The sequence below is a fragment of the Arachis duranensis genome, chromosome 5 (genome assembly GCF_000817695.3).
Source record: "Arachis duranensis cultivar V14167 chromosome 5, aradu.V14167.gnm2.J7QH, whole genome shotgun sequence".
In the NCBI taxonomy this organism is placed as follows: domain Eukaryota; kingdom Viridiplantae; phylum Streptophyta; class Magnoliopsida; order Fabales; family Fabaceae; genus Arachis; species Arachis duranensis.
Genome location: NC_029776.3, coordinates 101771462 through 101784163, shown reverse-complemented (window position 1 = coordinate 101784163; position 12702 = coordinate 101771462). Strand labels below are relative to the sequence as shown.

The 12702-nt window shown below is 33.5% G+C and overlaps 1 protein-coding gene across 1 annotated transcript; it reads left to right on the top strand.

The window, feature by feature from the left end:
• Positions 1–285: 285 nt before the first annotated feature.
• Positions 286–1010, top strand: LOC107490923 (agamous-like MADS-box protein AGL82). The gene is made up of 2 exons (XM_052261866.1): positions 286–884; positions 974–1010. The coding sequence occupies exons 1-2, from the start codon at positions 286–288 to the stop codon at positions 1008–1010; spliced, it is 636 nt and encodes a 211-aa protein (XP_052117826.1).
• Positions 1011–12702: the final 11692 nt, after the last annotated feature.

The following is a 12702-nucleotide window of genomic DNA, read 5'->3' as shown; positions in this document are numbered from 1 at the left end:
AACTAATATTATACATAAAAATTAAAATAATTAAATCAATCTCTTAAATAAAAAAAGAGTAATTTTACAATTTCAAAGTCTTTTTATAAACTAACTCTAACTAAATTAAACAATAAAATTTAGAATAAACTCGTCATAACTGATTTTTGTTATGTTAGACTAATTAGTTAAATTTAATTAACAAAAAGAATTGGATGTGTTTGTATTATTTTTAAAACAATATGTTATTTATAGGGGAGGAAAGACGTTGTTTCTAAGAATGTTAGAATGTATAATTTTCAGCAAATGGGTCGTGGAAGACTATCAATGGAGCTAATTCAGAAAGAAAAAGCTAGGAAGACAACATTTGTAAAGAGAAAGAATGGATTAATGAAGAAAGTGGACGAGTTCTCCACTCTTTGTGGTGTTGATGTTTGTTTAATTATCTATGGCCCCAACTTTGATGGTCAAAGACCCACCAAACCTGAGACATGGCCCCAAGACACCGACCAGGTACGCCGAATCATTCAAAAGTACCATAACACAACAAGTGATAGACCTCCTAGGATCTATGATATTGAAAAGTATTATAGAGATAGGGTTAAGAAAGTTGAAGGTGAGATTTCTAAGGTGCACAAGGAGAAGGAGAAGCTTAAGCCCAAGATCACATATCCTACTTGGGATACCTCATTCAATGATCTTAGGGAAGACCAACTGATAATGTTTGCTGGAATTTTGGATTCTAAGATTGTGTCTTGCAATCAAAGAATCAACATGCTAAAGCAAAATCCCAAGGGAAAAGCAATAATGGTAGAATCAAAAGACAATGTTGATGAGAATGTTTTTGCTACTCTTTACTTGGCTTCATCAAACCCTAGTAGCTACCTTAATTTTATGCCAAACAAGTCTCAGCAAGCACAGTTTATTCCTCACCTTCCCATGACACCCATTATTGATTATACCACCCAATTACCATTCTACCCTTCGCAATTAGGGGGAAGTTCATCACAATCTTCCACTCTTCATTTTGACCAAAATAGTATGCAACTTATGGGAAAAAATGGGACTTTGGATTGGGAGCAACCAGTTGGTACTTTTAGCACTCATGATATACAAGTTGATTTTCTAAATTACACTGGAGATGGAAGCAACAACCAGAACTCTTCATCGCCATGCTATTACAATGGGAATATACAATCTGTGCAGCCATATAGTTTTGCTCTACCTCAATATGAAGATGTGCCTCCTGAGTTTCAAGTTAATGGACTCTATGATACAAATGTGTCATCAAGTTCAAATGTTCAACTACATGCATGAAAGGAAGTAGGCCTTAATATTTCAAGTATTGATGTTTAAATAGACACCGAAAAAATCTAACCAAATTATCCAAGCATTTTTTTTAGACGCGTCTCCTCCCCTCTCCCCCAAGTTATGTGAAATACACGCGTTTCCTCCTCTTCCTCGTATTAACGTAACATAATTACGTAAAGTTTCTTCTTCAATGTAAATATTTTTCAACGTTAACAATTTGCATTGTAATTTTTGGATCTACAATCTCTGCTGCTCATCGTTCTTCTTCTTTTTTCTTCTCTGCTGCTCGTTGTTTTTCTCTGTTGCTCGTCGTTCTTCTTCCTATTCTTCTTCGTTTTCTTCTTCGATCTGTGGATTTATCTTCTTCATATTTCAATAGGCTATCAAAACAATGGATTATTCAACTTTAAATAAATTGAATGAAAACAATTTGGATTATTCTTCTAAAATGAATCAAGCAGACGAGGTTTGGATTATTTTTTGAATCGAATTGAATGGAATGCAATTGCTAAATTGAATTGAATTGAATAGACGCAGGTGTTCTGAATTGAATTTAATTGAATTAATTGATAATCTCTAAATTGTAGATACATGTGTTTTGAATTTGATTTTATATAATGGATAATATTCCGTTCATTTAGCACTATACAATTGTTTCACCTTAATAACGTGTTCAGTTCATTATGCAAAAAATTGTTTGAATTTGAATTTATATAATGGATAATGTTCCATTCATTTAGTACTATAGAATTGTTTCACCTTAATAACATGTTCGGTTCATTATGCAGACAGCTGTTCAAATTTGAATTTATATAATAGATAATGTTCCGTTCATTTAGTACTATACAATTGTTTCACCTTAATAATATGTTATGTTCATTATGCATATCAGATGTGTTGTGGATGAACAATTTGTCTCAAAGGTTGGGATGACTTTCAAGACACTAGAAGAAGCTGGAATGTTCTACAAAAATTATTCTTAACTTGCTGGTTTTCTACCAAAATAAGAAACACGACTCGAAAGGGAGACGAGATTAAGAATCAACTAATCGTATACAGCAAAGAGGGAGGTGAAAATCCAAGATATCTCAAACTCTGAAGAGAAATCTCTCAGCCGACATAAACTGTCCAGCTAGGATCTACGTACATGTATTGAAGGACGTTGGTCTTTTGAATAATTTTCAAAGTTGTTCTGAATCATTCACACTCCTGCTATCCAGACCGGGTAGATATGCTTAAACAACACAGGAAGCTAAGCATGTTTGTACGTCGCACCATCGAAACCAACGAGGATGCCGGAATAAGATCGAGCAAAACTTACCAATCATTCGTAGCAACAGTTGGCAATCATCGGGAACTAAGTTATATGGAAAAAGACATATGAGAAATTACATCAGAAGGGAAGTATAAAATATTTTCGAACAAGACGATGCCAAAGAATTCAGGAAGTACTTATTAAGAATGAAAGAGAAGAACCAAAATTTCTTTTCTGAGCTCAACTTCGAATGCAATCACTCCATCAAAAATGCATTCTAGGCCAACGCAAGAAGCAGGGCTGCATGCGAGTATTTTGGAGACGTGGTTTCATTCGACACCACCTACAACACAAACAGGTATTCGACTCACCGAAATTAAGTTTTTAGGTTCACTGAATCTACACATTTCGGTTCATAACTTGTGAGAGTGTCCATTTTTGCAGGTACAATTTAGTTTTTGGTTCTTTTGTAGGCGTGAATCATCACGGTCAGTCGACACTTCTCGGATGCGCCCTGATGAAAAACGAGGACATCTAATCATTCAAACGGCTATTTGAGTGTTGGCTACATTGCATGGGAGGGCAAGTACCAAAAGGCATTCTAACCAACCAATGCGCATCGATGCAAAGGGCCATCGAGATGAGCCACGTCGTTTGGAACTCGTTCACAAAAGACGCATTCGACAGAAACTGGAACGATTTCATCACAAAGTACGGTCTCAAAGGCAATAAGTGGCTCTCAGGCAACCGAGATTTTAATTTGAATTATTTTCATGCTGTTACTTTTTGGGTTAAAATGTGCACAGATTTTGGTTTATGTTGGCTCATGTTTTCGGTTCATTCTGCAGAGCTATATGAAGATCACCATATATAGATTCCTGTTTACCTAGATCACCACTTCTGGTATGGGATGAGAAGCAGCGAGAGCATGCGCGTATTTCTCAACAAGTTCATCACACGCAACAGCTCCTTGAGTTAATTCGTGAAGCAATACGACAATTGCCTAGCAAGCAGAGGATAAAGAGAGAGAAAATTTGATGCTACAGATTTTCACACTGTGATACCGTGCGCAACAAAATCAGCAATGGAGGCTTAGTTTCAGCATGTGTATACCCATGAGAAGTTTAGGAAAGTTCAAGGATAATTCGGAGGAAAGGTAAATTGCATCACAAGGTCAATGCATTCCACCCTAGGTTTCACAACATACGAAGTCATAGAGCATGTTTCTAAATCCACATTCAACAATTTTTTCGTCACCTACAACACAGTATCATGAGAGGTAAAGTGCCAGTGCCTATTGTTTGAGTCAAGGGGCAAACTGTGCCACCATTCTCTAAGCATCTTAAGCTTCGAGCGAGTAGATAACGTGGCACCGAAATACATACTAGAACGCTGGAGTAAGAACATAAAGCGGAGGCATACACACATCAAGAGCAGCCAATATGAGCCTCTATTGGATCCAAAAAGTAAGAGATTCGACGATTTGGTATTTCGACCGTACAATATTTGTGAATTTGCGTCAAAGTCTGAGGAGCTGACCAGAATTCTGGACCGGGCGTTTGACAATATCATGGGCCAGATGCAAGAATATCAAGTAAGAAGCAAAGGAAAAAGTTTGTTATGCCACGAACAAGCGACGTTGAGCGATGTGAATGATCTTCAAAGTCCGCCACGTGTTAGAACAAAAGAGGTAACATTGATTTGATTTTGATTAGGGAAACATTCATTTGTGCATTTTGCTAATATAAGATTTATTTTTTCTTTTGTAATTGAACCTTTTAGACGATGGATCAATGATTCAGTCAAGCTACAGCCTTTATAATGCATAGGATATGAATTATCTCAGAGAGGATTATAGGAGTTTTAGTTTTTATTAACATAAATTTGCATTCATATATGAGCAAATTTTGGTTCATTGAAGTTATAGGAGGGTTGATTCCTGACTGGTGTTAGTCTTTATTGAATAGTCACTTTTTTATTTTTCATATTAGATTACTGAAATTCTTTATTGAGTAGTTACTTTTTAGTTTATTAAATAGTTACTTTATTCTGTTATGTCAAAGGGTTCAGGTGTTTCTGAAACTGAATACTGATATATACATTTTTTTTCAAATTAGCTCTCTACTATAGTGATATATGCACTTTTTTTATTCATCCAATGTATTAATTTCGGTTCATTTGTGTTTTGGGGGATCTTAACGTTTGATAAGTACCTTGAATCGATTCATTGTGAACCTAGAAAGAAACAGCAACCAGAGAGTTCCAACAGATATATACAATAACATTATATTTTCTATTAACATTATATTTCCAATAAAATTTCATTAATATTCACATATATACATTAAAGAAGCAGTGTTTACCATTTTAAACAAGTTAAACAAAATAGTGTTAATGACAACTAGTCAAACAAAGTATATCTTATTTACTATATATGTCCCCATATATGAATTTACAAAAAGGGCTAGAGAAGGCAGCAGATGGCTTTGGGAGTCTTATGGCTTCAGATTCTCGAATCATTTGTTCTCTAATTTTGTTCATTTTGTCCAAGAGAATGTTTGGACCATATTCGCGCCTGAAGGCATCAATTTCTTCCTACAATTAAATTGAAAGAAATTAGTTACATAAGAAATGAATCCCAACCGAAATAAGAAGTGAAACGAATTTCATTAATTTAGAAATTACTTACTTGTGTCCAGTTTTTATATTAATACCTCTTCCCTTTTTTGATCTTTCGGGGATCAATTGTTTTGAGCCATTTCATGACGTATATCCCGCAATCATAGCTAAGCAAGAAATAAGTAAAATATGATTAACAGTATACAAAATAAAGCACATTAAAAATAGTAGTATAGCAGAGAAAGATTTTTACTTTGTTCGTTGTCTATTGAGCCTGATATACTCTGCTTTTAATCCCTTTTCGTCCTCTATTAAGGGTTCCGTCCCAGCATAAACCCTCATCTGGGAGACTATTAATCCCTGAAAAGCATACAAAAATTAAGGATGAAGTGAATGTAAATCACCAACTACAATGAACCGAACTCTGTTCATGGTCTGAATAAAACATAATAAACATTCAATCAGCAAGAAAAACATTTTGTGCATGCAATAGAACCCAAGTGAACACTTAAGGATGAAGTGAATGTGAATCAACAACTACAATGAACCGAACTCTGTTCATGTTTGAATAAAATGTGATAAATATTCAATCAACAAGGGAAACATTTCTGCATGTAAAAGAACTCAATTGAACACTTAAGTATGAACTGAATGTAAATCACCAACTCTAATGAACCGAATTCTACTTATGTTTGAATTACAAAAAAATATGTATGATTTAAATAACTTACAACAAATTTGTTCAGTTTAATTCTCAAGTCAGGTATTTGATCTTTCTTCTTGTTGACAGGGTCAAGCACATAGAAAGCCTTCTTCTGGACATCGGCAATCCACATCCACCAGTGTCTTCCGTTGCAAATCGGCACAAATAGCTGAAGTTTGGAAAAAAAATAGAATATTTCAGTCCAAATAGCAAACAACAGAATTATCAAAGAAATTTTAGAAATCACAACTTACAAATGGATGCGATGCCAGTTTTTTTTATTTTTTTGTCAAAAAAACGGCAGTAGTGTGCATATTGATCGATATCCATCCGGTAGGCCTTGTTGGTATGTGGATCAATGTAATTCTCGCCATGGGTACCCAACATAAACATTTGCAAAATGAACCTTAGTTAAATCACAAATGAACCAAATTATTTATCAAAACCAGTAAATTACTCAGGGAATAAAAAATTTGGCTTACCATAATTTCCATCGGCACACAGTATATTTCTTCCTGAAATCGGTGACATTTTCTATCATTGAGAATCATACATTGTGCATTGACCACCTACAGGAAGAAAATTTTTGAGATATACAGTATAAGAGTCTTTAGAAAAATCATTAATGTTAAGGCAATAGAAAAAGAATTTACTATGTTATCTACATCTTCTCCGGGCCTTAGAGACAAGAAATGATGTCTAAGCCCCTCCAAATGCTCTTCATGGTTAAAGATGAATATGGCGTCATATTCGTTGGTGCTATCTTTTGTTTCATTTACATGTGTCATCAAATGATAACACTTTTCCTTCAACTCCTCCGTGATTTATTTTGTGGTTATGGGGTTAGTGATGAAGGAGATTAAGAGTCAGAGAGAGAGAGAGAAAGAGAGAGAGAGAGAGGTTAGTGGTAAAGGAAAGGATTTTTTTAAGGGCAAAATTGTCAAAAAATATTGTTTATGGACAAAAGAATGATTTTATAATGTTTTGTAATGTTAAGAATGATTTTAATAAGAAAAAAATGTCGAAGACGATTTTAATTTTGACCCAATACCTTAGGGACTAAAAAAGTACTTTACCCTAGTGTCTGATGTGGCAATACATTATCCTAGTCAGTTAAAAAGCTTTTTTTAATCATTTTATTTTATCTTTTTATTAAAAATTAAAAAAAATATAAAAAACCTAAAATCCCAATGTAAATCTTAGATCACTCTCTTTGAAAATCAAAAAAGAAAAAAAATTGTAAAACATGGCTTCTCAAGGTTCAACATCATCACAAGGAAACAATAGACGATGAACAACACTTACATGCAACTCTGGGAAAACTTCTATGCTAAGTTGGTGGAAGATTAGTGCAGAATTTACAATCAACAATTAAATTGACAAGTGTATCGGATTATATCAAATAATACTTCAGATGAGTGAGAGTCGATTCCATGAAGATTGATGGTCCAAGTAACAATAATTGAGTGATTCACTTAGTCAGACAAGCGAAAAATAGTGTTTTGGGTTTAAATTGCATTAAACAACATTTCAGAGAGTTCAAGAAAGCGAGCAAAGATTTGGTGTGAAAAATGTATGAGAGAGCAGTTAAGGTTTTAGAGGTATTTATTTTTCTGGATTAGTAGTTCTTACCAACTATTTTAATCATGTAAGATTCAATTCATGATAAATTGTAATTGACTAAACCCTAATTCCTTAGTGATTTAGTCTCCTCTAAGCTAATCAACTGCCAATTTCTTGGTCACTTAATTTTGATTAGAGGTTTAAGTCTAATTCTAGTTCATTAGCTACAAAAATCCTAATTACCCAAATATAAGACGATTATATGTCACGTATCCCGTTAAGTTCAAGCAATTAATGATTTAGGAGGAAGTTACTTTTTCAAGCTATTATTAAGATAGTTAACTTTTTCAAGAATCAACAAGAATTCATGTAGAACAAGAATTATCTTCTAATATACTCAAATTCATAAGATGAAAAACGAAAGGAATCCTTGAATTTAAATTAATATAATAATTAACATAGAGTGACAATAGTATTAATCCATAAAATAAACAGAGCTCCTAACCTTAATAATGGAGGTTTAGTTGCTCATGGAGAAAATAAATCCTAGTAGAGAAAAGTGTAAAGTGCTGAAGAGAAGAAGAAGAAGAACTAGGCCAATATATCTTTTTCTTTTATATCTAATCCTAATAAATGTAAAATATATTTTCTAAAACCTAAAATATCTTTTCTAAATTAAAAAAAAAATTCTAAAACCAAATTAAATCAAACGAAATCATAAAGATCACGCTGGTGTTATTCGTTATTAGGAGTCTGGCGCCAAACTTGAGAATTTCAAGTTTCGCGCCACAATGACCGCATCCAATAAGAGCTTTATGAGTTCTTGGTGCCAAATTTGAGCTTGATCAAGTTTGGCGTCACCAAGGCCGCATCAAATGTGGCATATTATGAGTCTTGGCGCCAAACTTGGGTTGGATGAAGTTTAGCGCCACCTTGGTGGCATTTGACGCCGTAATGTCAGAAGAAAAGTATAGACTATTATATATCGTTGGAAAGTTCTGAAAGTTGGCTTTTCAATACCATTAGAATTGCGTTAATTGGACCTTTGTAACTTAAGTTATGCACGTTAGAGTGCGAGGAGGTCAGGGTTGACAACATCATCCACTTTCTTCCTTTTCTTCTACACGGACTCTGTCAAACTCGCCCAAATGCCACCTGTAATATATCAAATTGTAAAACAACTCAAAGTAGAATTCATGGTGACTTAAAGCACCTAAATCTTGATTTTATTCAATAATTTCCCATGCAATTTTACAAAGAAAAGATAAGAAAGATGTTCACGCATCACAACACCAAATCCGAATTGTTGCTTGTCCTCAAGCTACCGAAAATAATATAAACCTGAGATGTGAATTTGCATGAGAGTTGAGTTTTTCAATTAAGCTCTTGTCTATTTTCTGAGTGGTTTAACAATACTGCGACGATGAATAGTTTCGGCATCTCACTATCCTTTGGAGTTTAGGAATGTTAATTTTATTCAGAATTAGAATCCGGATAATATTATGAATTCTCTTGATTTTTACTTCGGATTAATCCTTGAACACAACATTTCTTATTTTTTCTTTGGTGTTTTGCACCTTGAGCCTAGACGTGACTGCAAATATTTTGTCTCAAGCTTTGTTTGACACAGAAACACCACAAGCACTTAACTGAAAACTCTCTGAGTTCGAATATTTTTTATTGAACTTTTTCAGTCAGTGGTGCTTAGAGCCTTTGGCATACTCTTTATTGCACTTGGCTTTGACTCTAAGTGCTCTGTCTCAAGAATTTTTTGACATAGTCACACCACAAGCATATGACTAGCAAAACAACTCTTTGAGCTTTTGATGATTCTTAACCTTCTTAGCTATTGATGCTCAAAACCTTAGGCCTTGCCTTTTATTTTTTTTATGCTTCTTTTGCTTCAAGGATTAGTTTCATGTTTAATTTAGAGAATTCATAATAGTTCTCTAAATTCCTATTCATCATGCATCAACATCTTTTGATCCAAATTCAAATATGCATTGTTCATATCATCCATTTAAAGTCACAGATAAATACCACCACATCTAAGTAAATAAGACTACTCTTAAATAAAAACTCAATTTCTCATGCAATACATCACTTCTTTTCTTTTTCCTTTTAGATTCAAGCTCAATGAGCAGTACATGAGACATCCTTTCAAATTAAAAATAAATAGCTGAATCAGACTAAAACCTAAAAAATTGAAAATACTGCAGGTCATGCAACAGATAGAGAAAAGTAACAGAAAATAGGAATATAATATAATGAAAATAGAAGAAAAAATAGAATAAAAAGAACTCAACCACTTTAGTTATTCTGGTGACCATCTCATTCCTCATGCTGTGCTCCTTTTTCAAGATGATTCACCTCCCTTTGGTGTCATTGATGATGAGATAAACAGAGAGCACACTCTACAACACCAAACTTAAAAGTTTGCTTGTCACTGATAAACTACAATTTTATGGTTTATCTTGTATTGAATTTGGTGAATTTTATCAACTTTCCTACATTGAATCACTAAAATAGCATGATTATTTTGTAAATTCTCCATAAATTGTGCTTAAGATTGAAAATATGCTTTTTAGGCCTTTAATTTCTTCACGTCGTACACGCAATGTCACGCGTACGCGTCGCTTGAAGAAATCTTCCCTCTCGCGTACGCATGGGTATGAATTCCACCAAATCCTCATTTCTTCACGAATTCTGTACTTTGCATGCTTTTTTCTTCACTTCTTCAATCTAATCTTTGCCTTCTAAGCGTGAAATTACTTAACAAACACATCAAGGCATCAAATAAAATTAAAATGAATTAAATTTAGCAAATTAAGAGTCTAAAAAGCATGTTTTTAATCTTAAATACAATTTAGGAGAATCTCACAAAGCCATGCTATTTCATTGGATAAATGTGAGATAAGTTGATAAAATTCACTAAATTCAACACAAGATAAACTCTAAATTTGGGGTTTATTAATCTTCACACAAGTTGCCTCTATCTTCTGTCATTTCTCTAGCCATACTTCCTATAAGAAAAATGTTGAATACCATCAGATTTAATATGTTTACAGTCAGAATAAATTTGACGGTATAAAACTCATCAGTAATTATTTATCGGCGGGTTTCTTCATTTGCTATTAGTTACCTTTAGAAAATTTTTGCTGGTAATTTTTACTATCAGAATTTTTTTCAGTAAATCCGATGGTAAACTTAAAATTTTAATTTAAAAAATGTTTAAAAATTAATATATAATTTTAAATGTTTAAATTCAATAGTTTTTAAACTAGTAAATTAGAAAATATAACACTAATTAACTCAGAAAATACTTAACTCAGATAATACTAAACCTAGAAAGTTAACAACAATAAATAATAAGTCAATAATTAACTCAAAAAATAAATAAGTTAAGATTAACTCAAACGATAAACAACAATCAACTAATTAACTCAAATAATAATAAATTTAGACAGTTAACAACAATAAACAATAAATCAATAATAACTCAGAAAATAAAATAAGTTAAGATTAACTCATATATTTAACAATAATCAACTAATTAACTCATAAAATAATTAACTCAAACAGCACTAGAACAGAAATTAGAACAATACAGTTGGAAATCTTACACATACAGAACAATAAAATAGAAATCAAAACATTAAATAGAAATCATAATAATAAACACATAATCATTAAAACAAAATTCAAAATTAGAATCATAAACAAACTTTCAAACACAGAATCATCAAAACAGAATTAAAAAAAATCCAAAATAAAAACAGAATTAAAAACCCTAAATTGCAAACCCAGAAAAACAGTTAAATCTCTAATATAAACATCCTAATTACAAATTTTCTTATACACAACAAATTAAAATCAGATACATTATGTTTTGGGATTTAACTATCCAAAATTAATTAGTGAGTTACTTGGAGACATTGGCGGTGCAGAGGACTTTTTTGGCGTGGTGACAGCACAAACGCCAAAGTGGCGCCGACAATGACTAACCGGCATGACTGCGTTAGGATTTTTTAAATAAATTAAAAAATTAATAAGAAGAAGTAGAAGGACAACACACCTGGAGGGATGTAAGAGGCAGCTCCAGTGACACAAGGAGCAGCGGCGATAGCGGTGGCAGCAACGGCGACGACAATAGTAGCGAGAGCAACAAAAAGGCGGTGATAAAGTGACGAATACAACACAAGTAGTCCACGCAGTCTTTGAATGCTGTTGGTGGTGACCGACATTGGTGGAGAGACTGTCGGAGGTGGTTTGTGGAGAGAGAGAGAGAGAGAGAGAGAGAGAGAGAGAGAGTAGTTTAAAAATGAGGGGGGAGAGAGTTCGCAATTCGAATTTAGTGCAAAATTACCATCGGATTTACCGGCGGATAAATTCAACGGTAACGCTTTGTGAATGACAAAAATGCAGCTTTGCACTATTTCGAATTATCAGCAAATAAATCCACTGGTAAATCCGATGGTAATGATCGCGACAATTTTTCTTTTTTTTCCTCCAATTATTACTAGCGAATTTACCGTCAGAAAATTCAATCCGACGGTAATATTTTTACCCGACGAATTTATTGCCAAATCCATCGATAAACTCTCCGCTAATGTTCAACACAAAATCGGACGGTAAATTTGATGGTATTCAGCCTTGTTGTATTGTCGACCTTGCTCATCCAAGCCTAGAGTGAGGTTGTGGATCTGCTCACGCAACTTGGCCATGGTCTCTTGAGATATCAGTGGAACACTCATAGCCATGGAGGATGCCGCCAGAGAATCGAATCGAAGAGTGTTGGCGAAATAGTATCCCTTTCTATAAATGTAGTTCTTGTATGGCTATCCGATAATACTGTTCGACCCGTTGACTTCTTTAGCACTTTGCTGAGATGTCTGGGTCTGAGCCTCTAATTCTGCCTCAAACAGCTACAAATGATGATTTAGAATCATTGTGCCACAAAGTGTAAACAATCCAAGTTATAATTTTTTTAATTTTGCTAGAATTTTTTCTTAGAGGCCTCCACTAAACAACATTCTCAATTTTTTCAATATAAATAGGCTCAATAAAAATAAAAGCATTAATGGCATCAAAACTTTAGATATTTTTAACAAAATTTTGGCAGATTTTTTTCTTAAATTAGAGATATATACCAAGCATCATTTGCATTTTTCACGAAGTAAATACTTCAAATAATCAATCAAGCCATAACCATTATGTTGTACACTCTTTTGTTATATCATAATTTCCAGCAAATAAAGGGTCAAGAAGGTGT